The sequence below is a fragment of the Metopolophium dirhodum genome, chromosome 2 (assembly GCF_019925205.1).
Source record: "Metopolophium dirhodum isolate CAU chromosome 2, ASM1992520v1, whole genome shotgun sequence".
NCBI classification, from domain to species: Eukaryota; Metazoa; Arthropoda; class Insecta; order Hemiptera; family Aphididae; genus Metopolophium; species Metopolophium dirhodum.
The window spans coordinates 21,118,331-21,145,399 of NC_083561.1; the positions used below are offsets into that span (position 1 = coordinate 21,118,331).

The 27,069-nt window shown below is 26.6% G+C and overlaps 3 protein-coding genes and 1 pseudogene across 15 annotated transcripts in view; 3 read left to right on the top strand and 1 right to left on the bottom strand.

Moving 5' to 3' along the window:
* The first annotated feature begins 32 nt into the window (after positions 1–32).
* On the top strand, positions 33–2,509 carry LOC132939331 (uncharacterized). The gene is made up of 3 exons (XM_061006429.1): positions 33–325; positions 375–628; positions 1,480–2,509. Exons 1-3 carry the CDS (start codon positions 253–255, stop codon positions 1,735–1,737), a joined length of 585 nt encoding a protein of 194 aa, XP_060862412.1. The 5' UTR covers positions 33–252; the 3' UTR covers positions 1,738–2,509.
* Positions 2,510–3,040: 531 nt separating this feature from the next.
* Positions 3,041–3,998, top strand: LOC132937947 (uncharacterized; annotated as a pseudogene).
* A 2,361-nt stretch (positions 3,999–6,359) lies between these two features.
* Positions 6,360–10,005, bottom strand: LOC132938821 (cytochrome P450 4g15-like). Its single transcript, XM_061005828.1, has 4 exons — positions 9,961–10,005; positions 6,883–7,055; positions 6,641–6,819; positions 6,360–6,547 (listed from the first exon to the last, which is right to left on the bottom strand). The coding sequence occupies exons 1-4, from the start codon at positions 10,003–10,005 to the stop codon at positions 6,360–6,362; spliced, it is 585 nt and encodes a 194-aa protein (XP_060861811.1).
* Positions 10,006–12,403: 2,398 nt separating this feature from the next.
* Positions 12,404–27,069, top strand: part of LOC132937936 (PDZ and LIM domain protein Zasp) — a 32,679-nt gene continuing 18,013 nt past the window's right edge. For 3 of the 13 annotated variants that reach the window (XM_061004569.1, XM_061004570.1, XM_061004573.1), the window contains exon 1: positions 12,425–12,807. In XM_061004569.1, the coding sequence (XP_060860552.1) occupies positions 12,700–12,807 (108 nt within the window). In that variant the 5' untranslated portion in view covers positions 12,425–12,699. Of the gene's footprint in view, positions 12,808–27,069 lie in introns of all 13 variants that reach the window. The other 10 variants (XM_061004564.1, XM_061004565.1, XM_061004576.1 and 7 more) reach the window with 7 other exon arrangements.

Consider the following 27,069-nt stretch of genomic DNA (forward strand, 5'->3'; position numbering starts at 1 on the left):
CAGCAGCCTTAAAACACCAAAAATACATTTGTACATCATTTACAAAATTTTAGTTCCCTATTATGGTGTAGGTACTAATACAAACAATAAATTGCTATTCGAAAAAACAATTTCGTATACCTATTATTATTTACTAAATACCTACAACTAAACTAAACTAAAAATAAACATATGATTACATAATATACTGAGTGCCTATAAAATAATATTATATATGAAAATTGAAATTATGAAAATAATTCTACAGATTCAATGAATAATGATACATATTATGATACTGAAGTGACTACTTTGCAAGCAAATGAAAATATTGATATTACAAAAAGTAACATTTTAGTTATAAAACATTCTTAACTGTATACTTGAATTTTCAGTCCATCTTTCAGAAAAGAAACGTAAACTGTTAAGATATGCTGGAGACTTTTCTGAGGAAGATGTAGAGACACCTAGAAAACGGAAAATGTTTTGGAGAACTTATCAACAAATGATTAAAACCAAAAATGATAAAATAAAATTATTACAGCAAAAAAACCGTAGTCTCAAATTACAAATAAATAACCTTTATAGTTTAATTGATGATTTACAGTCCCAAAGCAAGTTAAATGCTAATGGTTCATATATGTTGAAGGTAAATACAGTTTAAGTTACTTTTAAGAGATGCCACCCATGCGTCTGTTGTCTCCATAGAACTATAAACTAATGGACTAGAGGTCAGGGGTACGATATAGAGTAAAAGAGAAAAGAAAACGTGGGGGAAATACTGTGTTAGTTTATAAGTCTATCATTACCTCTTTACCCTTTCTGCTTTCTTTCTCTTATATGATTTCCGTGCATTGTGGGCAGGGGGAAGTGGAATGCGCTGTCCATTAGTTTAGAGGTCTATGGTTGTCTCCGTCTTACACATGTCTGTGCTTAAGCGTTGGCTTTTGTTTAATATTTTAATTTTTAAGTAAGATGAGCATTTTTAATTTGTAATATTTCACAAAACCATATCTTGCTTGAAAATTTAAATATTGAATAAAAGCTAACGCTTAAGCGGAGAAAATGTTCTTAGCAATAAGTTATATAGTAAGTCAATTCGCTTGAATATCAAAACTAACAGCACATTATTAAAATTGGTGAACGAAAATTTGCTATGTTGTATGCGTGTAAGACTTAGACATTAAATATATTATGTTTTATTTGTTTTAATACAGTTTAAAAATAAATTAATAATGTACAGTCTTGTATAAGTTACTTTTTAAAAGTATTCAAGTACAGATACAGATACTTCTTTTGAATAGTATAAAAATATGTACCTATTTGAATACTCGGGAAATAAAGTTATTAAATACAAATAAATATGTATGTATGTATGTATGTTTTATATTTTTTGATACTTTCAAATAATATTAATATAAAATATATGTAATCAGAATAATAATAATAAAGAACATTTAAAAAATAAATAAAGAATTGAGTATTTATTTTAATCCTTAGAATATTACATCTGATGAAGAAAAGCACTTGCTTATGCGCCAACTAAAATTAGGCAGTGGTAAAAATATTACTCCAGAGTTAAGAAAGTTTGCCATTATATTACATTATTACTCTCCATCTGCGTATTTATACATAAGAAAATTATTTTCAAAAGCTCTGCCAGATATTAGTACTATCAGGAAGTGGTACACAACAATTAATGGCTTACCAGGATTAACGAGGGAATCTTTTCAAGCTATTTCCATTAAAGTAAATTAAATGAAAATCATTGGTAAACAATTATATGGATGTTTGATCATAGATAAAATGAGCATAAAGCAACATGTTCAATGGACGGGTTCTAGGCATCAAGGCTATGTTGATTATGGTCAAGGAGGTGGTACCGATTCAATGGATAATTTGCCATATGCTAAAGATGCTTTTGTCATTATGGTAGTTGGTTTAAATACCCATTGGAAAGTACCGATTGCATATTACTTAGTCAATGGAATATCTTCAGAAGAAAAATCCAACATTATAAAATCTTGTCTTCATCAACTACATGAAACTGGTATTATAATAAAAACAATAACTTTTGATGGGGCGGCTAATAATATGTCGATGGCGTCTTTGCTTGGAGCTAATTTAAATTACGCTGATTTAAAGTCAAATTTTAAACATCCATTAACAGAAGATAATGTACATATAGTTCTTGACCCATGCCATATGGTGAAATTAATAAGGAATTGCTTAGGTGATTGGGGATTATTGTTTGACAAAAATAATAAACCAATTGAATGGAAATATTTTAAACATTTGGTCAATATGCAAAATGTGACTGGTCTACATGCTGCTACAAAAATTAGAACAAGACCTATACATTATCATCGATAAAAAATGAAGGTTCGTTTAGCAACACAGGTTTTCAGTAACAGTGTTGCTGATGCCTTGGAATATTGTTGTAAAGACCTGAAGAACGAACTTTTTGAAAATGCTGAAGCTACCATTGAATTTTGTCGAAGTTTTTGAGTAAGAGTCCTTTCAACAAACCACTGTCTGGTAATTTTTTGAACTTGAATATATTCATTGACGACTCCATAGATTATTTAAATGGCATCCAATGTCTTGAGAAACCACCTAAATATGGAAAAAGATCAGTGTTACAATCAGAACGCAAGACTGCATTTTTAGGATTAATAACATGTTTAAAAACTATTAAAAATCTTTACAGTGAGCTTATAGAAACCAAACTTTTGCAATTTTTACTTACCTATAAATTTAATCAAGACCATATAGAACTACTATTTGGAGCCATTAGAGCTAAGGGAGGTTTCAATAATAACCCCACTATAGCACAGTTTGAAGCTGCATACAAATCCATTATAATCAATGCTGAAGTTAACTGTCCATCGACTGTTAACGCTTTAGCATTAGACGACACAAATATTCTAAGAATATCAAGCGCTCCATCAAAAAGTTTATGCATTATTAAAATGTCTGTACTTAAGTCTTGAATTAATAAGAAATAAGAATTAGGTAGGTTCACACCATAACATTTTATATTTTATGTGCATGTAATACAATGCCCAGAAACTGTTTTGTTCCTCATTGTTATGAGGGTTACAAATCCCAAATTAAAAAAAACAAATTACTCAGAATAAGACAAAAAACAATGTTTACAGCACCGAAGGTAAGTTACTAAAATCTAAATTTTATTTATTTTAATAGTATTTATGTTTTACATTCCTACATACTAGTATACCACCATTGATTATAAATACTAAAATTTATAAATATATTTTGTAATTTTAATTATTACTATTTAAATAGTAAAAATATATAATTATAAGTTATAACTCGCGTATATAAGTAGTAATAATTAGTAAATTTTTTTTTAAAATTTATTATGTTTTATTGTTATAGGATACACTTCTTCTGGAGAAATGGTCTAAAGCAATCCAATGGACTGATAAAAGTTGCGACCAGGAATTGATTCTGTATGTGAAAAACATTTTGACAAAACTTATATATCTAGATATTTTGAAACTGAGATGCCCGATGGTTCAATTAATCAGATTGAAAGGGATAGATTATTATTAAAAAAAAATGCAATACCATCAGTTTTTTCAGATTTGCTACAGTACTTAACTATGAATAAACCAACTAAAAAAAATTGCTGAACGAAATATTTGTTCTAATGAAAATATTTAAGTTCAATTGATAATATATCTGAAATTCATGCTAATTTACAAAATACGTTAAAGAATATGAAATTACCTGATGATTGGTTTTTTTGTTATGCATATAGTTCATTGGTATTAGGTTATTTAGATTCTAATCATGAACTAATAAAAAAAATTATAATATCCAATAAAGACTTATATTTAAAGGTATGATTTTAACAACTAATATCAATAATAATATTATATATTACAATTTACAATATATTTCAGGTATTCATTAAAAATAAACAAGTAAACATAACACAGACATCAGTTACATGTATTTATGATATTAAGAAAATTATTGAAAACTGTTGATATTAAAATGGGCCTGGGAACTGAAATCAGTAAGTTTAAAAAAATATATACTGGCCCATAATTAATTTTGTACTCTGGATCAAAAATAAGCAGTCCGCCCCTTATAAGTTATAATTTATAGGTACTATGTTTATATTATAGTAATGTGAAAATAGGATGTGCATGCAATATATACGTATTTACCTCTTTTTTACTTGTATATGATTTACTATTTATATATATCGCGCACACACTCTAAATTACTACCTTCTCATATATATATATATATATATATAAGGATTTAATTATATAGTAAAATATCTAACTTACCTAAATCGACTGCAGACTGAAGAAATAGGTTTACTATTGATTTACTTATGATTTAGTATTGATCAAGAATACAAATTACATTTATTATTTGAAACACAAAAATATTACACTGAACATATATTATATATCTCACTACGTATAGTCACCAAGGGCATACACAGGGAGAATGCTGTTGTGTGGATCGGACCGATGGTTGATGGGTATCGTCCGAGCCGATGAAACAGTTTATTTGACAAAGAAAAAGGGTAAGGTATATGACCTTATATTATAATATGAACATCTGTGTGGCTGTATATACATTATACAATATTATAATGTAGGTATATGTTAGGGTTATGATTTGACACTCTTTTTAGAGTAGTATATTTATGAAGAGTGGCTATCGTTACAATATGTAGTAGGTAGGTGTATAATAATTTATAATAATATGTAGGTATCTGTTTTTTTCAATTTGACAATTTACATGGAATTTTATTGTAAAATAATTAAAAATAGTTTAAATAAAAGCTTTCATTATAGTAATTTAAGGGCCGTCCCACGATTTGCGAGGTTCAGGGCAGAGTAAAATATCATTATTGTCAATTGCATATATAGGTATAAATAAATGACAAGTGCGCAAATAGATTTAAGCCAACAACTAGAGTTCAAGACCTATAACAATATGAATAAGTAAATTAATTAATAACATAACCCTTCATATATATATATATATATATATATATATATATACAGGGTGTCCCGAGAGGATTTACCTATTGCGGATATCCTTAGATAATAAATATATCATAAATCTGTTAAATCTGTTTTTTATTAGGTTCACAGAGACAAGGACTATACAAATTTTATTTTTCAATTTAATTACATTTTTTGGTAAAAAAAGTTAAAAAATTTATTTTTTTATTTTTGAAACAATTGAAGATAGCCATTTTATACAGTTTATTTTTGTGAAAATGTTGACATTTCATTTTCATTAATCTCATGATTTTAAATCATTTTTTTAGTTTATAAGTAGGCAAACTGAAAAAAAAACGGTTTTGGTCCGGGCGGCGAGTTTCCTTCTACAGCTAATGGGTATATCCTCACGGGACAGTCTGTATACCTATAATATTTTTTTTATTGAAGAAAATGTAAAATACATTTTACAATCTATATTTACAAGTTATACAATGGGTAAGTTTGATGACAGTTTATTGACGGGAAGGGGAAGTCATAGGTACATCATTATGACATTATATCACAGAATAGGTACCTATATGAAATATACCTACATATATTTCATTTAGGTATTCTGTGATTATATCTTATACAAATAATATATATTTTATATAATATATCTAAAATACTAGTTTTTATACCAATACAAGACAGTCTTAAAGATGCATATAACGATATGTATTTAGAATTTTTTTTTTTATTAAAAGAATAATTACAAGCTACAAGTAATATTTTGTTGAGTGGAATAGCGGTGAATATACGGAGTGGGAAGGTACTCAGTAGTACCACCCGATAGGTCAAACCATCAAGTCTCTAGGCCGAGAGCGTTTCAATCTTCTTTAAGGATTGTCAGGGATTGCACAGGAAGACAGTCTTTTTATTAATGGGTTAGTTTTGAGTGAAATGAGAGGTGCGGGATTTAGTCAGATGTGAAAGTGTAACTACTTTTAGGTCGTTGTGAAAATTGGTGTTTTTTATGTACCATGGGGCAGATACAATTTGACGGAGGCATATGGACTGGAAGGCTTTTATAGTACGCAGGTTTGAGGGTTTAGCTAAGCCCCATATCTGGATGCCGTAGCCCACATTGGTCGTATAATAGCTTTATAAATTAACAGTTTATTTCTGGTGCTTAATTTGGAGCGGAGAAGTGGGCGGAGCAGGTGAAGTCTAGAGTTTACGGATTTCCTTTTGTTTTTAAGATTAGGTACCAATATCTAATGTAAAAATATTCAAAATATAGTATATTATACTAATCATCGCATATTAATAATTAATATCAACATTATTCACATTTTGATTTATTTATTAATTGCGTGTTATCCTAGCTGATTCTTATTATAATAATAATATGTTATATGGTATTTTGTCTCTTGGTCGAATCGTAACAGGATAACCATGAACACTTCTCATCAATAAACCTAATTTTAACTTTATGTCTGTTAATTTGATATCTGTATGTACGCTAAAATGTCGCAAGAATGTTGACACCGTGACTTTCATCGACAACATGGCATATCTGATTCCTGTTGTTGAATTTAAATACAATTGTAGGTATTAAAATATATTGAAGTATTATATTAATATTATTATTATGATTTCACAAAGTATTACTTTACCTATGCAACCCCTTGGACCACCACTAAATGGAATAAAGCTGTATTTATGACGTTTAGTGACATTTTCAGGACTGAAGTTTTCAGGATTAAAAGACCAAGGATTTGGGTACAAATCAGGACTATGGTGTGTGCCTATTGGGCTTATAACACAAGTTGTTCCTTTTGACAGTACGTAATCACTTGAAACTAAAATACAGTTAATTCAATATTATTTTACACAGGTAGTAAATTTTTTAATTCACTCACATATTTTAAGATCATCTAGAATTTCCCTGAAAAGCAATGGTCCTACAGGGTATAATCGAAGGGTTTTTTTTATCACTTGTTCTAAATACACAAGTCTAGTAGTATCTTTAATGGTTATTGTTTGATCACTTACAACAAATATATCGTAAATTTCATCGCAAACTTTATTCTAAAATATAAAAATCAAATTTATCAAAAAAAAAAGTGAGGTAACTATTTACATAACATATCTACATTGTTTTAATTTCCATATAAATATAAACTGAGTAACTAAAAATGTAATTTAAACATTTTTTGACGTATTCAACTTTCGTGTACCTATATACACTTGTCACGAAAACCTCAAAAATTTGTTGTATTTTTTTATACTATATAATTATTTATATTTACTTGGATACCTATCTTGATGTATAGCTAACATCAATGGACAAAAACAGATTGTGATAGCGCTGGTTTCACTACCCTGTAATTACATACCTATAAATTATAATGTCATTTAAAACATTGTCCTCTACAATTTTCATAATAAGTATTTTTTCTGTGAACCCCTTCAATAAATCGTATTACTTGAAGTACGAAACCATGTTTTTATGCCATATTTTTTTTTACTATTGCACCCTCTTAATAACACCTAGATATATTTCATAAAATAATATTATAATGTATCTTTAATTTATTTTTGACAAAAATTATTTTAATCTAACTGTCTAATACTCTAATGGTTAAAAAATCTAGAATAAATTAGCAAATGCTGCCAAAAGGCTATCCAATAGAATATTACTGTGTTTATGTATGAGTGTTTCAAAAAAAAAAATTATGTTTTACTCTGTGTGCATTCTACGTTTTCTCTGAAAATATAGTTATCTCTTTTTTACGTTGTTTAATTCGCTAAGCTCATAAAAAGTGCGTGTCGTTGTTGAGTCAGTCCACTTAATATTTTCCCTTGTCGTTATCGCCATCCACCACCGGGTGCCAACGTAATTTTGTCCACAATTACGGGAACAATGATCTTGTTCTGCTGAATCAATCAAATTTGATTTTTTTTTTAACTTATAGAAGCTTATATTCTACAGGTCTCATCAGGGTTACCAGCCTTCAATGTCAAAAATACGGAGCCCACATGTATTTAAATATTATTAAGTTTGATTAATTAGCATTCCGATGAAATAAAATATTGTCAATTTTTATAGCTCCTTAAAGTTCAAAATAATAATATAAATATGGCTCTTTCTTTTATTAGGTATGCAAATAATTTTGGTGCACACAATTAAGTAGGCCTAAAAAAATTCGAACAGATTAACATATTAAAAATATAAACAAAGCCTATTACTTTTAAAGTTTTATACTTTTGGTTTTTTATTTATATATTTATGACATTTATGTATACCTATAAACAAATTTGATATAAGATAATATAATTAGTTAATTTTTCACTTTTTTGTGTATTATTTTAAGAAATATTCAAATACGGGACATATTGCGTCCCGTTGGTTATTAAAACGGGATGCGGCACGCAGGGCCAGATTTGTTGAAAACGGGGCTGCCCCGTGAAATACAGGACGGGTGGCAGCCCTGGGACGCATTGAACTCCGTTTACAATGTTTTAATCTCAAACTTTATAATGTGTCTTTAAAAATAAGACAATTTTAAGCCTTTCCTTCAAATTATTTTATACTATTATTTTAAATAAAATCAAAAAAAATCGGAGTCTTATGCGGCCTGCAGAGAGTCTTCTTCTTTCAGATAAAAAATAGTTATCAAAATTCGAAAATTCTACAAGGTCTGAGACTTTTTCCTGTGAAGTCATTTATATTGAATAATACATCATATGAAGTATGAACCTACTCCCCCAAATAGGTATCGCGTAGTAGATTAGCGGAAAAGTATTATAATTAAGGTGGCAACTAAAACATAAAATATAATTTTCAGATTTTATAGAATTGCGAAAAATTTGAAAAACCGGCACCTGGTCCCTTTAATAATAATTACCCTCATAAAGTTAGTAGAACAACCATAAAATACACTTATGAAATACATCCAAAAAATGTATTGGTAACTTGTAGTTGGTCGGGAGAGTGTAAATTGTTCTGCCTATATAAAATGTTTAGGGCGCTGTGCTATTATCAAAGTATTCAGTTTATTGGGAGTTTGTTATTTGCACCAAAATAATGATAATATGTAATTTACACCATTATAGGTAGTCGAAAATAATGTTTGAAATTTACGCCAAAATTAGTATGTATATGTGTAGGTATTTGATAATCATTTATCAAGTAGGTATTCGATAATTTCGTCGGTATATCCTCATTGACGTAGGCACTCGAAGGACTTAAATTACTGATAATTTTTCTATTTATTATTTCAAGGGATTATTTCTTAGATTTTTTAATTACCCATTGAGGCTTTATCTGATAAACATTAGAAAATTTGACGTTCCATCCGTCGTAATAGCGTTATTAAACAGTATGACACATTTTATTAATTTTTGAAAAAAATAATGCATTTATTATACAGTTGAACGTGGTTAACTCGAAATCATCAATACCTCGAACTTTTTCCGTGATCCCTATAATTTTCTATAATTTTATTATTCATGGATAACTCGAACTTTCTGGCCGGTCCCTTCAACTTCAAGTTAACAATTTTCGACTATTTTATTAATTATTATATTATATTAATTTTTCATACCTAATATATAATATATAATTATTATTATTGTTATTAGGTATAGCTATAAAGTAAATAGATATTGACGTGCCTACCGTAGAACGGTGTGTGCATGAATAGGTTAATAAGGAAATAAGAAAATAAAATGGAATATTCTATGACTCTGTGTTCTTTGAAAGTCATTATTATTGGCTTCTCATAGTTGGGATGTCTTAGTCCGTGACTTTACTATCGAAACGCACGTACGTATATAATCAAAAGAATACGCTATTTGAATTTTGGTGTAAATTACAATTTATATTTTTTACAGCCTGAGATGGTGCAAATTACAAACGCACTTAAAAAATGTTGGTGAAAATTTCACATGACGTATATATTTTGGGTCAATTTTGGTGCATATAATCTACGGTAGCTGTGGTTACATCTAATGTTTCTTGTAATCTTGGATTCATCTAAAGTCCAGATCATTTATTTATACATCTACATTTGTATAGTAAATATATAGTTTATTTTGAAACACTTTTCACTCTCATTCATAAGTAACACTTGTCTTTTAACGAACTTTTTTCGCGTCACGCTTTTGTTTACCAGAAATGAAACAACAACGGTTATTAAATAACAAAAATAAAGTGGGTTATTAAAACAATTCGCTATTTTAAATACTATTTAAACATTACATTATTTTATATTGCCTATGATAAATATAGTAAATATCATTAGCTGTATGCCTGTATTTGTTTTAAGGAAACAATTTATGTCGGTATATTAGGAAGATTCCTCATAAATTTGTCTACCTTTATCAAAAAAAATGTCTACAAGCAAATTAAATTTTTATGAGCGTTTGAAATTCATATTTTTACAATATTTGATATTCACTCGATTTCTCATGTAGCGGTTTTGTTATTTTATTGTTATTCAAAAACGAATAACTGTAGATACATGAAAATTTTACTGAATGTTTATATTTTCATTTTCTATATGCACAATTCTATAACATTTTGAAAATATTTTGACTCTTTTTATGCTGTTTACGGAAATTGTCAGTTTTTAATTTTTTTAGTTTTTTTTTTCTATAAATATCATTAAATTAAATTTATTGGGTAAAAGAGCGTGAAAACTTAATGCAAGGCTCCTGATATATTGTTACAATAGCAGTTGAAAAATATTAAAAATACAAAGGCACAATTTTTTTTAAAAGCATTTAAAGTTCAAATTTTGACAACATTTATCAAATTTATAATTTATTAATTATTTTGTGGTTAAAAATTTATAAATTTTATAAATTTTTAACTTTTATGGCTAAGGATTGAAAATTTAAAACAAGGCTCCACGTAAATAGGTTATATATAAATTACTTTATTCCCAATAATATCATCAAATATACTTGGTAAAATCATAGGCTGACTGACGGTTTTCGCTCAGAATCGTTTTTCTTATACAATGATATTATATCATTGAATTCAAATTTAACACCATCCATTACAGTGACCCACTTGTAACCTACTGTACAGCAGAGCGACATCCACTTATCCACCTTTTTATAGGTTGTGTTTAAAAAAGAGATACTTACCTATTTTTTGATTGATTTTTTTATATTTTTACGTGAATATATATGGGGGTGTGGGGGGCATCGCCCCCACGGGTTACTTTTCATGTATTATCAGGTGGGGGCTACAGCCCCACCAACATTTTAGCCCTAGTTGCGCCATTGGTACTCACTGTTCACGCTATTCTAGTATACCCATATCCTTTATAAGCCATCATCACATAGAACACAAAATCAGCTATTCAACAAATATTTTAATAACAATGTAACTTTTCGCCTACTCCCTTCTTGTTGTTCTAATTATCGCTGATGTTTAATGGTGTAAAGTAAAATACAATTTGTTGACCGACTCAAAATGTAACCGAGTTGGCGCCTCATCAATGTTACATACCGTGTGGTTAATAATTCTTTGGAAACGAAAACTAAAGTTAATCGATAGAAAATAATATTTAATTTAAAACGTTAGTAAAAACATTATAGGTATACTCTATTATACGTATAATAGATGCACGCCGTATGGTAAATGGACATTTGGGCATATATTATAATACATATATTATATAAATCAAAGTTTGTCATATTATATTAATAACAAATAATGCGAGTTATTACATTATTTTGTTATTTTTCCATAAAATATTATGTTATTAATTACCTGCCTATTAATATTATTATTTATTATAATAGAATTATAGAATACTTAGCTAGTTATTTGTCAAGTTATTACCTACAAACAATTTTTTTTTTATTATATCATTGTGAACAAAATATTTTGCATCATGGCCCGATGACCGTAATAAAGTTATATTTTACAAGTTATTATGAAATATAATTGCTATAATATTTTATTTTATTAACATATAGTGGGTGTCTCTACATGACTACATAATATAATATACATACTTATCGTAAAAATAAAAATGTTTTATCAAATTGGTTTGGCGAAAAAAACGTAGTCGGTTATACTTTGTGAACTGTTGTCTCTTAATAATAATATATATTTTTTTTCCAAACAAATGTAGGCAGGTATCTATTATTTATTTGACTAGTTAATGTTATTTTTTTTTTTACACATTTAGCTTATATTAATTTTTTTAAAAAAAGTAACTTGCCTATCTTTGAATTAGTAGTATACCACTGACTTAAAATCGTTTCTTTATTCTTATGATACTTCAAGCACACGGTATACACAGCAGCTGCCCTGTCCTTCCACAATGGCACAATCTGCACCGCGCTCGCGGTTGATAACGTGAAAGAGGATATGCGCATTACGGGTCGAGTTGTCGTCACTGCTGGCGCATTTTATATATCCGGAGAAGCTTCAAAAATAAAACGTAGAGTTTAAACACGCGCGCGCGCTCACGTCTCTGTTCTAAAAATGCATTAGTCTTGGCTCACGTCGGTTGAGTGTTGACCATCATTATTAACGTCGGGAAATTATTAACGAGAAATAATAAGACACATAATATTTAAAATAAATAAATAACGGCCAAAACTCATATTAAATCGTTATTTTATTATACCTCCGGCTTAATTTTTTTCGCGGGCGTAATTACTTATTCAATTTTTTGTGACAACACGAAATTATTTAGACATTTAAATGGCTCAGCTAATAAATTTGAAATTATCCAGGCACGACCAATCGTCTCCGTGGGGATTTAGATTACAAGGAGGCAAAGATTTTGGGACACCGTTGCTTATACAAAAGGTAAGATTTAAACGATTCTTTATTGTACCTAATTGACAGTTTATAATAAATTTAGCAAATAGTGTTGTAGTGGTTAGATAATATAATAATACTGTAATAGATAATAACAGTTGTCCATTAAAATGTAAAAGTTCTCTGTAACACGAATACTCGATTGTATTGATTATTAATTTTATAAACAATTTTTAACCATACATCAATAAATTCATATATAATTCTATATAATAAGTAGGTAGGTGATACATTTAAGATTTTTTTTCAGATGAAATATATTATATTATAATAGTGCCAATATTACATTTATATTCTAAAAGAATAATTTTGATATGCTTTTAGAACTTTTAAATCAATATTATGTATCAACATCGGTATATTTATTATCATATTCAATCAGATCAATATTGAAACATTCATACATTCATTTTCGTAAATAATATAATCTATTTTATAATTTATAGTTTCAAAATGTCTAAATATTGACATGCCTAAATAAAAATGTTATCATGGCAATTACATTCAATTATTTAAAAATAATAATTATAATTTCATAACTAATTTATAGATGTAACTTTTGATTGAAATTAACACAGAAGGATTGACAAATTATAAAAAACCAAATTCTAGAAAATATATATTATAATTTTTAATTTATATTTTATAGAAATGGTATGAGCTAAAACATCGAATAAATGTAAATAGGCAAAGTGGACGATTATTAAATTATGAATAAACTTACGTAATCTATTTGTATTTATTTAATTTTAGTAAAGTACTTATATTCGTTAACATATTACAGAAATATATTTTAGCTCAACTTAAATGAAATTGACCTTTAAATTGTTTTTGTATATATTATAAGTGCCTACTATAATAGTTATTATGTCTCATTAGTGATTATGGTATTATTTGTATATAGCTACATTCCATTAGTTTCGTAAATAATTACTCGAATATGTTTGTTTTTATATTTTGATAAATTAATTATTATTTTAGTGATTTAATTTCCACGTACATATGCTTGTCTACTGTTCTTCCAACAGAAATTCCATTCAATAAAACTCGAAGCATTGAGAGTATTGAGACCATTCCATTAGTATAAGTTACCATACGAGTATAGAGTCTTTTCTATTTATGTAGCTGTGCGTATTGGCCTTCTGTAATTTGGGCAATGTTCCCACTGTCACAAGTTATTCGATTGTTATAATCGCCAATCACGAAATCAATTCGTAATCAACCCAATTTAGCAATTAATACCGATCATTATATTCAAATTATGTATTTTCGGTCGTTTTCCAGTGCAAAATTAAGAGTATCTATATAAAGTTTATGGTCCAGAGGATTAACACGGATAATTATCTTAGATGTGGTATATTGGTTTGGCAGTCAAGCAGAAACAAAATATCAGAAAAATCTATTATGTCCGTGATGACATTTGCGGCTCTAGTACATCACGATTCTCCCACGATTACAATGACCCCTGTAGGCTGTTAGGTATATTAGAATTAGATACATCCAACAATATTATGTTAAATATATATATACATTTGTATACGTAATTCAAGATTGGGTCATACCTCGTATTGTGCGGCATTACGGGTCATTATAGATAATTGAAAATAAATGCAAAGTAATTATTATAATATTTTCTTTTTTTATTTAGGATGTTGAGAATACAATCCATTTTTATATATGCCGAATAAAAAATTTTCAATTTCATTACGAATCCCTGTAACTAACCTACCGGCTACCTACAATTTCCGAGATTTTTAGGTCCTAGGGGAATAAAAACTGTCTGCTTGCATTACTATTACGATTTAATAGAATGCCTGAAAACTGCAGCTGGGCTAGGTGTAGGTAAATAAATTATTTCTAACAAATGTATAACATATTATATGCACCGTACAATCACTATATACATATTATGATGAAATACACCATGAAAAAGTGTATTATATAGGTATAGGAAAATATTGAAAATCTTTTTAGTAGGAATTCCGTAACACACATAATATTAAAAAAATATTCTCAATGTAATTAATAATTATTAATTTTGATTTTTGATAATATAATGATAATACATAATATAGTTTAAAACGGCAAACCTAAAAAATAAGTTCCGTGTACATACATTATAACAACAATACATAATAACGAAAATATAATTTGAAGTTTTAACTAAAAATATTCGCAATTATTCATATTAGGTACATATATATTACTATCCGATAACTATATCGTCGTTTTTAAAAAAAAAAAAAAATATATTATTATCTAAAACGTATAGTTTATACTTTATACATCATGCCCGATGGATAGTTATGAATCTATGATGTTAGATATTTGTTTTATTATTTTATTAGTTTGGGATAAGTTATAGGACGAAAAATTATATTAATTCTATACCTATACTTATTTTAAACGGTATAAAGTTTATTAGAATATAATACATAGGTACCTAACAACAACTATTTCAATCTAGTATGTTCGTTCACAAATGGTAAAACACTTGTTTAAACAATGACACTTGTATATAAGTATTATTATTATCATTATTACTACACATTAACACTGTTAACTTGTCGTGGACAATAAAAATTACTAATACGACCTTTATTCCTATATGTGTTAAAAAATGATATATTAAATTACTTTGGTGTATATTAATTTTCGTAGTATAAACTAATACGCTTATTTTAGGTTTTAATATAAATTGTTGCAAGTAGTTGTAGCCGAAATTTTTTACACAATTACACCTACTAATTTACTATACACATAATATGTAATGTATATGATTAAAAATTTAACTAAATTTGGCAATTATTTTAAAAGTAAAGTAGGTAATTATAAATTATCAAAAATAAAACTATGAGATGAAAAAATATTATTTTTTGAGAAAGCAAAAATACAATAAAAGGCTCCTGGCTCCTATATTTTTGTGAAATCTGGTAATTTTAATACTATTTAATGCCGTTTAATTGAACACCAAAAAACAGGTCTTACAAGTGGCGATAAATTGTACCAATAAATGTGTGACACTCGCTATTATAACACATAGTAGGTATATACTCAACAAAACTACATTGACAACGATTTTCCTTAAATAAATCGTATTTGACCACTTAATTTTTTTAAACATAAAAAAATGTTCAGTATTTTAGTCAAAAAGAGTATTGGTAATATTAGAAAGTGTAGGTAATAGGTATTTATGGTAAAGTTGATAATGTGAGATATATTAATTATTAATTGGGTTTACTGTACTTATTCATAGTGAATTAGTGAATTATAATACATATTACGGTTACAATATTTATGAATTATGATTTATATTATATTAATATCATGAACGACATTTTTCTAATGAATAATAGGAAAAAGTTACCATTCGATTTAATATATATACATAACAACGGTAATAATGGCGAGATTTAAAAATGCATTGTTTTAGAGTAAGTTGTAGATGTGTTCATTTTTTCAACCAAAATAATATGTGATCTACTCTTATATTAAAACGATCATCAGCTGTAATCCAAATAAAATAATAAAATAACTTACATAATAATATAATATGACTTACTAACTTAACTTAAAATCATAAAATAGATATTTCTTACTCTCAAAATGCAATCATTGGTAGGTATTTACACATTTATTATACACACTTTTGATTATATTAATTATATATCAGGCTATCAGCAGAGGTTAGCAATATAGAGTATAAACGATATATTTGTCAATATTTTTCACTTATATATTAATTATTATTGTTTGATTTATTAAAACTAAATTGAAAATCATACCAAGTTGAGTATTTGATTCATTATAATATAGGGACTAATGATTAACGAAATTTGAATGTAAATGGGATTATACTCGATTCAGTTCGTCAAACGTAGGTATATGAACAGTAATAAAAAATATGATATTTGTACTTTGTAGACTTTTATATTATATTATGTAAGTCAGTAAATGACGTACTGACGTCGATATTTGTCGAATGCCGTATAACATCCGAATATTTATAATATGTTTGCAAAATATAACTTCCGTTTGATGTCATTCTGTCCTATCTCGACCTTATATATGTTTTTAATTTGATGATAGTTTGCTAAAAAAAAATAATAATAATCGCTATCTGTTTGTTAATTTCAGTGTTTCCATTTTTATATATAAAGAATTAATCCTTTTAATTTTCTGTATAAATATCCAGAATAAGTTGCAGGAGTGTGATCATATTATGATTAATATTCAATAACTGAATCACCAATGATAATTGAAACTAACCTATATGAAACTAATAACTATACAGATTGCTCATGATGTATAAGATACTATGATTTAATTATAATATTAAGTTAATTTTAAATACTCCGGAAATATTTTTTTTGGGTTAATGATATTAAGAAAAACAATGCAGAACGGTTCGAATGTTCGGGAGCTATGCCAGAAAGTGAAGTGTGCACAAATTTCGTTTTGGCAAAATATTGGTCAAAGCAATTAACTTTACTAGATCACATTATATAATATGATTTGGCGATTGAATAGCCTCGAAACGTCCACCACATCAGATAATGTGTTTAGCTCATCATATCATAAATTAATTATTTGTTTTTATAATTTACGAAACTACAAAAAAAAAAAATACTGTAAGCATCTGCTGCTATCATGTACGAATAATGCTTTAACACCGTCTAGATAGTAGATTCTCGACATCTGCGCTGTCAAGTAAATATTATATAAATAAATCCAACAATAAAATGCATTTGGACATGGCTTAATAGCGACCAAGTAGATATATAGTTATAAATAACGTTTTGAATAATAAGTTAAACAAAAACTAAAAATGGGTGTACTTTTTAAAGACACAGCTTATACAAATGAGATTTATTCGTTTTTAATGGGTTCAGCCATATGATATCTACGTGTTTACAAATAGGACGAAGTAAAGCATACATAAAATGTAATAAATAAGTAGGTACATATAGTACACTTAGTCTTGGTGTCTTTATACAATTGTTATCTAAGTCCAGAAACATTTACGAAATATATGTATTCCAACTTCCAACTAATAAGTATATTTGAAAGTTAGGTTATACACTTTGAATAAATATCTTTTTGATAGTATTAAACATTTAAATATATTAGTTTCGCTTATATATTTTTTCTTTAAGGTATGTAAATTGAGTTTTGCAAACAACATTTAAACATGTTTATGTTTATGTGTGCACTTTAATAATATTATTTGTGAATTGTGATATAAGATTAAAAATAGTATATTTTTATTTTTGACACCTAATAAAACAAATATTAATACATAATATGTACCTACCTACTAAAATATAATATATTATTAAAAACGTAAATAAATATATTAAATACAGTTAATAATAATTATAATTCTTTCAAATATTTGATTTTACAAATAAAAATACTTAGAATTTGAATAAACTATTTTCTAAAATACCTATAGGTTAAGGTCAATACCAATAAATGTACCCTACCTCAACTTGTTAGAGTTAAATTTAAATTATTATTCGCACTATTTTTCTAAAACCTACATTGTGGACAAAAATGTTTTGTTGTAATGCCAACAAACCTAAAAATAAAATATCTTCATTTGGTCGAATGAAGCCAAATATTTCATCATTATAATTCCTATAAAATTAATATTATACATTTTTATGCTTCACGTATTATTAATTTGAATACTATATGATTATATTTTGTTGATGTGTAGTATATAATTTTGATGAAATATTTTTCCATGAATCTATGCATGCTTAACTAATTAGTAATTACTATATGTCTATAAACATATTATTATAGTTGTGTTATGAGAAAATATAAATCTAAGAAAAATGTTAAAATGTAATTTAAACGTCTAAAAATAGCTTTAAAAACAGTAAATATATTTTGAAAATTATTTTTTTTGAAAATTTCAAGTTGATATTTGCTTAACCTAACTGTATACAGTTAGGTACAACAAAAAACTATTTGATCGAAAACTGATGATGCGTAAATATTCCGGTTTTTCGTTTTATAGTTTTTTCCCGATAATAAAGTAATGGATATTTTTAACCAATTTGTTACCTATTAGAAACCATTCTTAAAGTATAAAACTAAAGATTTAATTTTGATTCCTAAGCGTGATGACAGAAAAAAACACATAATTATGACATTAAATACAATACAATAATCGCTGCGTGCAGAATTTAAAAATGTGTAGTTAACTGATAGATGATATTATAATATTATATTATTGTCTTTGAAGAATAAACAATTTAAAACGAATATTAAAATAATATGAAAACATTTATATTTAAACATTAATTTTACTACAAAAAGATGGGGAAAAAATAATATGTCTCTGCAGAACGGAGACTAAAGGTACGCCAATGATTTTATAATAATATGTAGTTTTCGACTAGAATATGAATTTAAAAAAAAATGTCTTAAAATAATTAAATTTTCCATTGTTTGAAAAGAGTGTTACAAATAAAAAATATATAATATGTTATTAGCATTACTACAAATTGTATGAGGTATTAATATGTATAACTGTATAAGATATCATACAAATATATGAAAGAATATAAAAGAAAGTTTTCATTTTATTTCACAAAAAGTACCTATTTCATTTTTTATTTAAATGTTCATCAACACATGAAACGCAACGCTGAGTAGTAAAACATATTCTGTGGGTACATGTCTATAATATATTGACTATTTTGTTTCCGTGTTTAATTAATGATGGAAGTCGGTAATACAGATACAGATTACAGAATATATTAGGTTATTTGAAATGTTTTTGTAACAATGAGATTATTATCTATTATTCATGTAATCGTGTTAATTATTTAAAAATAAATTTGTTTATTGAATCTATTGTGTTAATAATAATTATTGAGATTGTACATTTTTGAAATTATTAGGCACCTCGATTTATATTATATATTAGTATATTACATAGATAATATTCTTCTCTGTGTTAAAATCATGTGCAGACTAAACATTTTATACGAGTGTTGTTACTTATTATTATAGAATCGTCAGCAATATAGATAGGTAAATGGTAATACGTGACTTAAGTATAAAACATTATAGTAAAACTATAGTTGTTAAGACATGACATAATTTGTTAAATTACAACTGTTTTATTTATTGTTTTTTGTAAAAATGTTTAATTTTGTATCTCTACTTGGTATATCTGCATTTTGCAATAAGCATATTATTATGAGCTCCCGCAATAAAAACAATTTAAATATACCTATACGTTTAGATATTTATTCTACCTACTCTTTTAATCGGTTCACACGTTTCGCAATAAATAATTCCAGTAGCTTAATCACAATTCGAGTGATTTAAGTTTGATACAAATTATATTTCAAGAGTTTTGCTGAAAAATTATGCACATTTCTCTGAAACGTAATTATGGACTATTATTGTTACCTACGTCAAGCATTTTTCTTTAAGTTACACGAAAACAATTACGTTGGAATTATTTAAACATCTATAACTATTAACTACATTCTATACATATTATAAGGTATTTCTTATTTTTTAATATTATACCTACCTATTTTATTTTTCAACGGTGGAGCAAATAGTTTATTAGTATTTTCTAAGTCACGGTATTGAGGTAGGTAGCTATAGGCAATATAGGAATTATGTGTGTTAAAATATTAAATGGAAATGTAAGTAAAATGTCATAAATTTGTAAATTTTAATGTAGACAACTCGTAATGTAACCAGAGTACCACCCACGCTTGTAATATTGTTCTATTATATTTTATCAAAGATAGAATTATTACGTCAGTTACAATTTAACCTCTACAATTTTATTTTATTTACTCTCTTATAATTGTATAACTATATTTAACTTTTCCATTGCGTCCTTATAGTAAAATATTTATATTATTTAGAGTAATATCGTTGATATACAATTTGTACGATTTTTTTAAGTATGGTACCCACAACTTACTAAACAGTGCCTGTCTAATTCCAATCTCTGTTAATTCTCACAGTTATTGATTTACAAAAAAAATTGTTCTCCGATTATTTTGAATATTATTGGGAATTACATTTTGACGCCCCCAGTAGTTAATAGTATGCTATACTACTCAGATCCAATTTTCTAATAGAAATCACTCTTATAGTTGAAGATCGAAGCATTTTGTCTACTATATCAACTATAAAGTGTCCACGGATACATAACGCCTATGAATATTACTAACATATTTTTTTTTTTTTTTTTTTTTTTTTTTTTTTTTTTTTTTTTTTTTTTATTGGGTAACCCGCGGCAACATAGGCCATTGGGTGTGGGGAGGGCACTGTAGGTTTTATATTGGGTAGGTTTGGTAGGTTTTATATTGGGTAGGTTGGTACACGTGTGTGTTGTGTTTGGCAGAATTTCTAATGGGGCACCCGTAGGTTTCTGCCGTGCCCCGGGGTGGGGGGATGGCGGCACTTGTTCTCCGGACACCGTGACTTGCACGGAGAAAAATGCCGCCCAGTGGTCGAGGATCGAACTCGGACCGGCTGTGCCGAATCCGTCGCGTTAGACCACTCGGCCACCTCGTCCCCCACTAACATATTATTATTATATATTACCATATTCTATTATATTAATAATAACAAGAAATAGGAAGAGGAAATGACAATGGCATTTAATCAAATCATTATACATTTATACCTAATATTATATTGATTAGTATACCTAATATATTATTTAAAGTTTTAGTATTCAATAGATTTTGAAATAATGCATTGATGTCTTAGATTCTGAGCGTAGCGAGGAAGCTAGAATTTTTACAATGGTGTTTATTTATTTATTTATTTTTTTATCATGTATACAAAATTTCTACCAGAAGGAGTGCTTCGATTTCAACATATAGTACCTTATCTTTTAGCAAATTGGATCAAGATGATACTTTAAAGAGGTCATTTTCTCAATAGTTATTTAATGCCACGGGGAAAACTACCAACAAATTACAAAAAACCGCTAAAAATGGGATTTTAATTTCTAACGTTTTGTTTATCAACATTGCAACGAATAAAAAATTACAATATTATAATATTAATTCAATTTACAGGCTATAATAAATAATAACAATATAAAAAATCCAGACTGACAAACCGTCTCCGATCAGAATCGTTTTTCTTATACAATGCTCTATTATATCATTGAATTCAAGTTTAATACAATCCATTATCCATTGACCCACTTGTACTCTACTGTGCAACAGAGCGACATTCACTTTCCTGCTTTTATTTATATTATTTTTATTATGTTTATCATTAAAACAGTTTAGATTGCTTCAGGAAATTTATAATAATAATAATAATAAAACTTTATTTAATCTTCTAAAAAAAAAAATTGTTTAAAAAGATAAGGTATAAAAATGCAATGCAGTTTTTTCTAACAGTGCCTTTTTTTGGACCAAATTCAGTTAAATTCTACAACATATAGCAATTAGTGTTAATATTAATGTCATTTACAGATTTTATAATTTAATTCTTAAATTTAATATAATAATATATGTAATACAGATATTAGTTACTTAAATTTGTTATAATTATAATACATATAATATATTATGTATTAACTCAAAAAATTACAGTTTTTCTTTTTTTACCAATTATAATATATTAAATATATATTATCTAAACAGGTTGGCTCAATGGATTTAAATATTATTTTTTTTTTTTTTTTTAAAACATTATTTGCAACATTTTTAAGTTACCTACCTACCTACCTACCTATTAAACATTAAAAATACTCGCAAACTATGTTGTAAAAAATACCCTACATTTTATTATTAGTTATGAGTTCATTGTCCTGAATAGTTATGATTTTAAAAGTATTTATTATGTTAAGTGTTAAGACGCAATAAAACTGCAACAGCAATATGATTATCTGCTAAAACATGGTCTTGGACTTAAAATAGTAGCTATTATTAGTGTAACGAACGTCAATTCGTGCTAATATTCTTTCATCAAATCAAGGATGACATTATTTACAAAGTTTACTAAAGTGGTTTTTTTTTTAATTATTTAAAATAATATTTTTTGTAGTTTTTGAATATTTTCAAGCAGTTTCTGAATTAAGGCATCATATAACCTAATACCAGTGTTTAAATATATGAAATGTTATGAATTATCATCTACAGTATCATTTTTATTTTGGTGAAAACATTTTTTTCTACGACCATTTTGAGGCCATATTTGAGGGGCTTAAGTTTTACTTTATTTTTTACTTTGTCTAAACTGTAGACCGTGCCACCGTGGAGAAGTGTAAGTGTGTAACAGAGATATGTTTCTGTGGGCACTTTTTATAGGTAGGTAGTACATCTATCTTTAACTTTCATGGGGGTTTTTGGTGGCGAATTGAATCTATTTGGTACCTACTTTAGCACTTTTTTTTAAAAATAGGGGAAAACATGAATTTTTATGCAAAATCATTTTTAGCAACATCAATATTGTTTTTTTTTTTGTTAAAATTCAAAAATGAATGTTTATAGAAACTTTAATTTTCACCAGATATTTACATTATAATTGTCTAGACATGAGATGAATTAAAAAATATTTTGTCTCTTTTCGTGCTATTTATAAACCGTCATTTGAAATGTTCTACTTTTTTTGTTTGTGAGTAAAAAAGCGTTTAGTACGAAATTCTTCACAAGTTGTTCTTACAGTGACCTAAAAATATCAAAAATAGATACATATTATTATGCAAAATTTTTTTCCATAGATATTTTAAATTCAAATTTTAACAAAATTTGATATTGAAATAAAATATTACATTAAATATTTTATTATAATTAAAAAAATATTATTGGCAATAAAACATATTGTTTTTGAAAAGAATTGGTTCAACCTGCTGTCCTACTGTATTACTAATAGAAAAATAAATAACTATTAATATACAAATATTATTATATAATACGTTATAATATCCTTTTTAGAAATATAGGGCATATGCTGTCTCTGCTTAGAATCGTCTATCGTAGGTACGCAATGATTTATTATTAAATATAAGCTTAACACATCTATTAAAATGACCTACTCAATAACAAGGGGCACTCGACACCTACAACTATACAGCAGAGTGACTTCTCCGGTTTTTATATATTGAAATTGTTGGGAAAATATATTTTGCCTCGGGATATGAAATTGAAAAGGGGGAAAGTAGGTAGCTACTGCTGTACTAGAGTAGATGTCGAGTGTACTGTGTACCTAGTCATTTGATACAGGAAGTTAAATTTATTTTTGAATTACAACAAAATAACTAAAATCGTTATTCTTTGTTTAAATATCTAATTTCGACCAAACTCTATTTCAAATGTTTATAGAAAAAAATTGTACTTGTATATTTTTTGATTTCAGTATAAACTATACTTATAAGAAAACTTGTATTCAATTTTAAAGCCTTAGCTATAAAAATTTAACATTTTATAAATGTTTAATTACTTATAATATAAATTTTAATTTTTCGTAATTTTGGCCAATTTTGTCAACATTTTAACTTGAAATCCTTATCGAAAAAATTAGTGTTTAATTAGAAATAATAACAACTTATGAGGAACCTTGTATTAGATTTAAAGCTTTTTGACCGAGAAAAAAAACATTTATCGACATATACATATTATATAGGCAAAAAACTAAAAAAAATCGGATACATCTATATTGTGTAGTTTAATAATACTTGAATAGTCAAAAATTGCCATCAATATTAAAACTATATAATCAATATAGATAATTATGTTATAATAAATAATAATATATATTATTAAGTACTAATTTATTATATTCCAACTTATCTTATTTTAAAATATCATATTATTTGTAGGCTTATTATAAAACAATTATAATAATAATTGTGCTATCAAATTAAATATATTATAATATTATATATTATAAATAATGTGTCTAATTAATGGTCAAATAATAAACAATAACTGATAAGGATGAAACTTTAAAAATCTATTAGTATTTATAAAAGTTATGTTTTGGAAATGTAGTCACTGTTTTAACCAAAATTATTCATTTTCCATGACGATTAATAATTATCATAATAAATATTATAAGTGTACGTATTTATAAGTTATATTTAATTATATTTATATATAAATTCGCTGGTAGGTAGTGAATACCTACAGGGAATATTTTTTCTTTAATGTTTAATTATTAGGTATTTTCTTATGTCTACTTATACGTATAAATTAAATAATTTTCAGAATTTGTAAAACTGCTATATAACCTATTGTTAACAATAAACATTAGTGATAATAATCGCTTATTTGTTGTACTTTTTTAATTAAAAAACGCATAGGCATTAAAATTCGATTTGAGAAACATTTTAAACGGGTTTTAACTATATAGGCACAGTTGTGGTTATAGAAATGTTATATTTTTAATATGCGTTTGTTATAATTAATAAATTATTTTAACTTGAATTTTAATAAAAACTTGTACACTCTATAACACGTAACTAAACAATACTATTCGGTGGTGGGTTTTTTTTTAGCAAGGTACCTGTATCTGCTATCGATACTTTGATACTATGTGTTAACTGTTAAGGAATTTTCATTTTATACCGAAACAACCTTTTGGCATGATTAATTAGACATAGACATATAGTTTTTTGAATAATTGAATAATTTGATAGGTGTTATTAAATTATTAAGAAAAACATTTTTAAAATTCAATAATTGATATTACGATGTTCTTACATGTTATTTCGTACTGGGAAATTAATTCTATAATAAAGGCTATACTATCAATAATAAATAATAATAAATCTATTTCATGGTTGTACACTTGTACTTGTAAAAAATATAGTTTAAATATACTTTTATGAATATCTTTATTAAAATAATAATTTTTTTTTTATTAATTACTTTATTTATCAAACATGATTTAATATCGGAGTGCCACAATCCATAATATAGTGATTATATTATACACATGATATAGTACTACAGCAGATGATACCCATCTATAATTGGCATTACCGGTTTTCGCCAAATCACAAATTGGTGGATTTACTTTTCCACGATATCTTTCAACTTTTTAAATTATAATCGTAGTTCATGTAACACAATACGACATTGTACTGCAGTACATATATTATGTACATGTATATTGTATACCTATTACACATATTTTTATAATTTTTATGACTATTACATTATTTTGTCATTATACTGACCACTGAAAAATAATTAACATATTTACAAAAAGTATTTAATTTTTACGAACTTCGTTAACGTTTGAACTCATATAAGCACAATTGTAAAAAAAAAATGTACTACCTATATGTTTTTAATATTTATTAACTGTGGTATGGACATGTTGCAACTATTTAACTACTATGAGGAACCTTTGTATTAATGTTTAATCTTTTTTACTCATAAATAAACATTTTATCATACATAAATAACAATTTAAAATGTCTCGATTTAATTTAATAATTGATATTTTTTTATCCATTTATTTGTCATAATTTGTTCGTCCCACTAATAGCTAAAAACCTATAAGCTTTTTATATTTTTTTCATATGGTGAAAAAAGGAATCCATCAATTTATGATTTGGCAGCAAAGGGAAATGTATACTTTTGGGTAACTCTGTTGGTAATAACCCTATTGGCGTATTGGCTGCTGAAAAATGGCTTTTCATATTTAATATTTATTAATTTATCAATCCAAAATATATGACATGTAATAATTACTAAAATTAAAATCACTATAAATATTTACTAAGCGAACAAAATATGTAGGTATTACTATTATGTTTGCTCGCGGTCTATAAAATAATTTAATTTTTTTTCTTATCGTTATGGGTACGTCCTTGATTATTTATTAAAATTTTAAATCGGGAATATTATTTGTAATACAATCTGTTAAACTGACAAACTGTTGGAATAATATGGTACCTAGTAATAATATTTATAACAAGTTGTAACAGTTTAGGTTGGTTCGGTACATACTCATTAGTCATTATTATATATACGTGAACAATAGGCGTTTAATTACGTGCCGAGTTCAGTATGTAAATATTCGAACAATATCGAAAGGTATTTTTTTATGTATAGCAAACCTAAATGAAAGAAAATTCTGTTCATTTTTTTTTTAAACACATACACTGGTATTTACATATTTGACTGTTTAGATTTTAAAATGTAGGTAGGTGAATGTATTTGGTAGGTAGTTCGTGTTTTTATCAAAACAGATTTCAAAACTAAAACACAGAATGTCTTATATCTT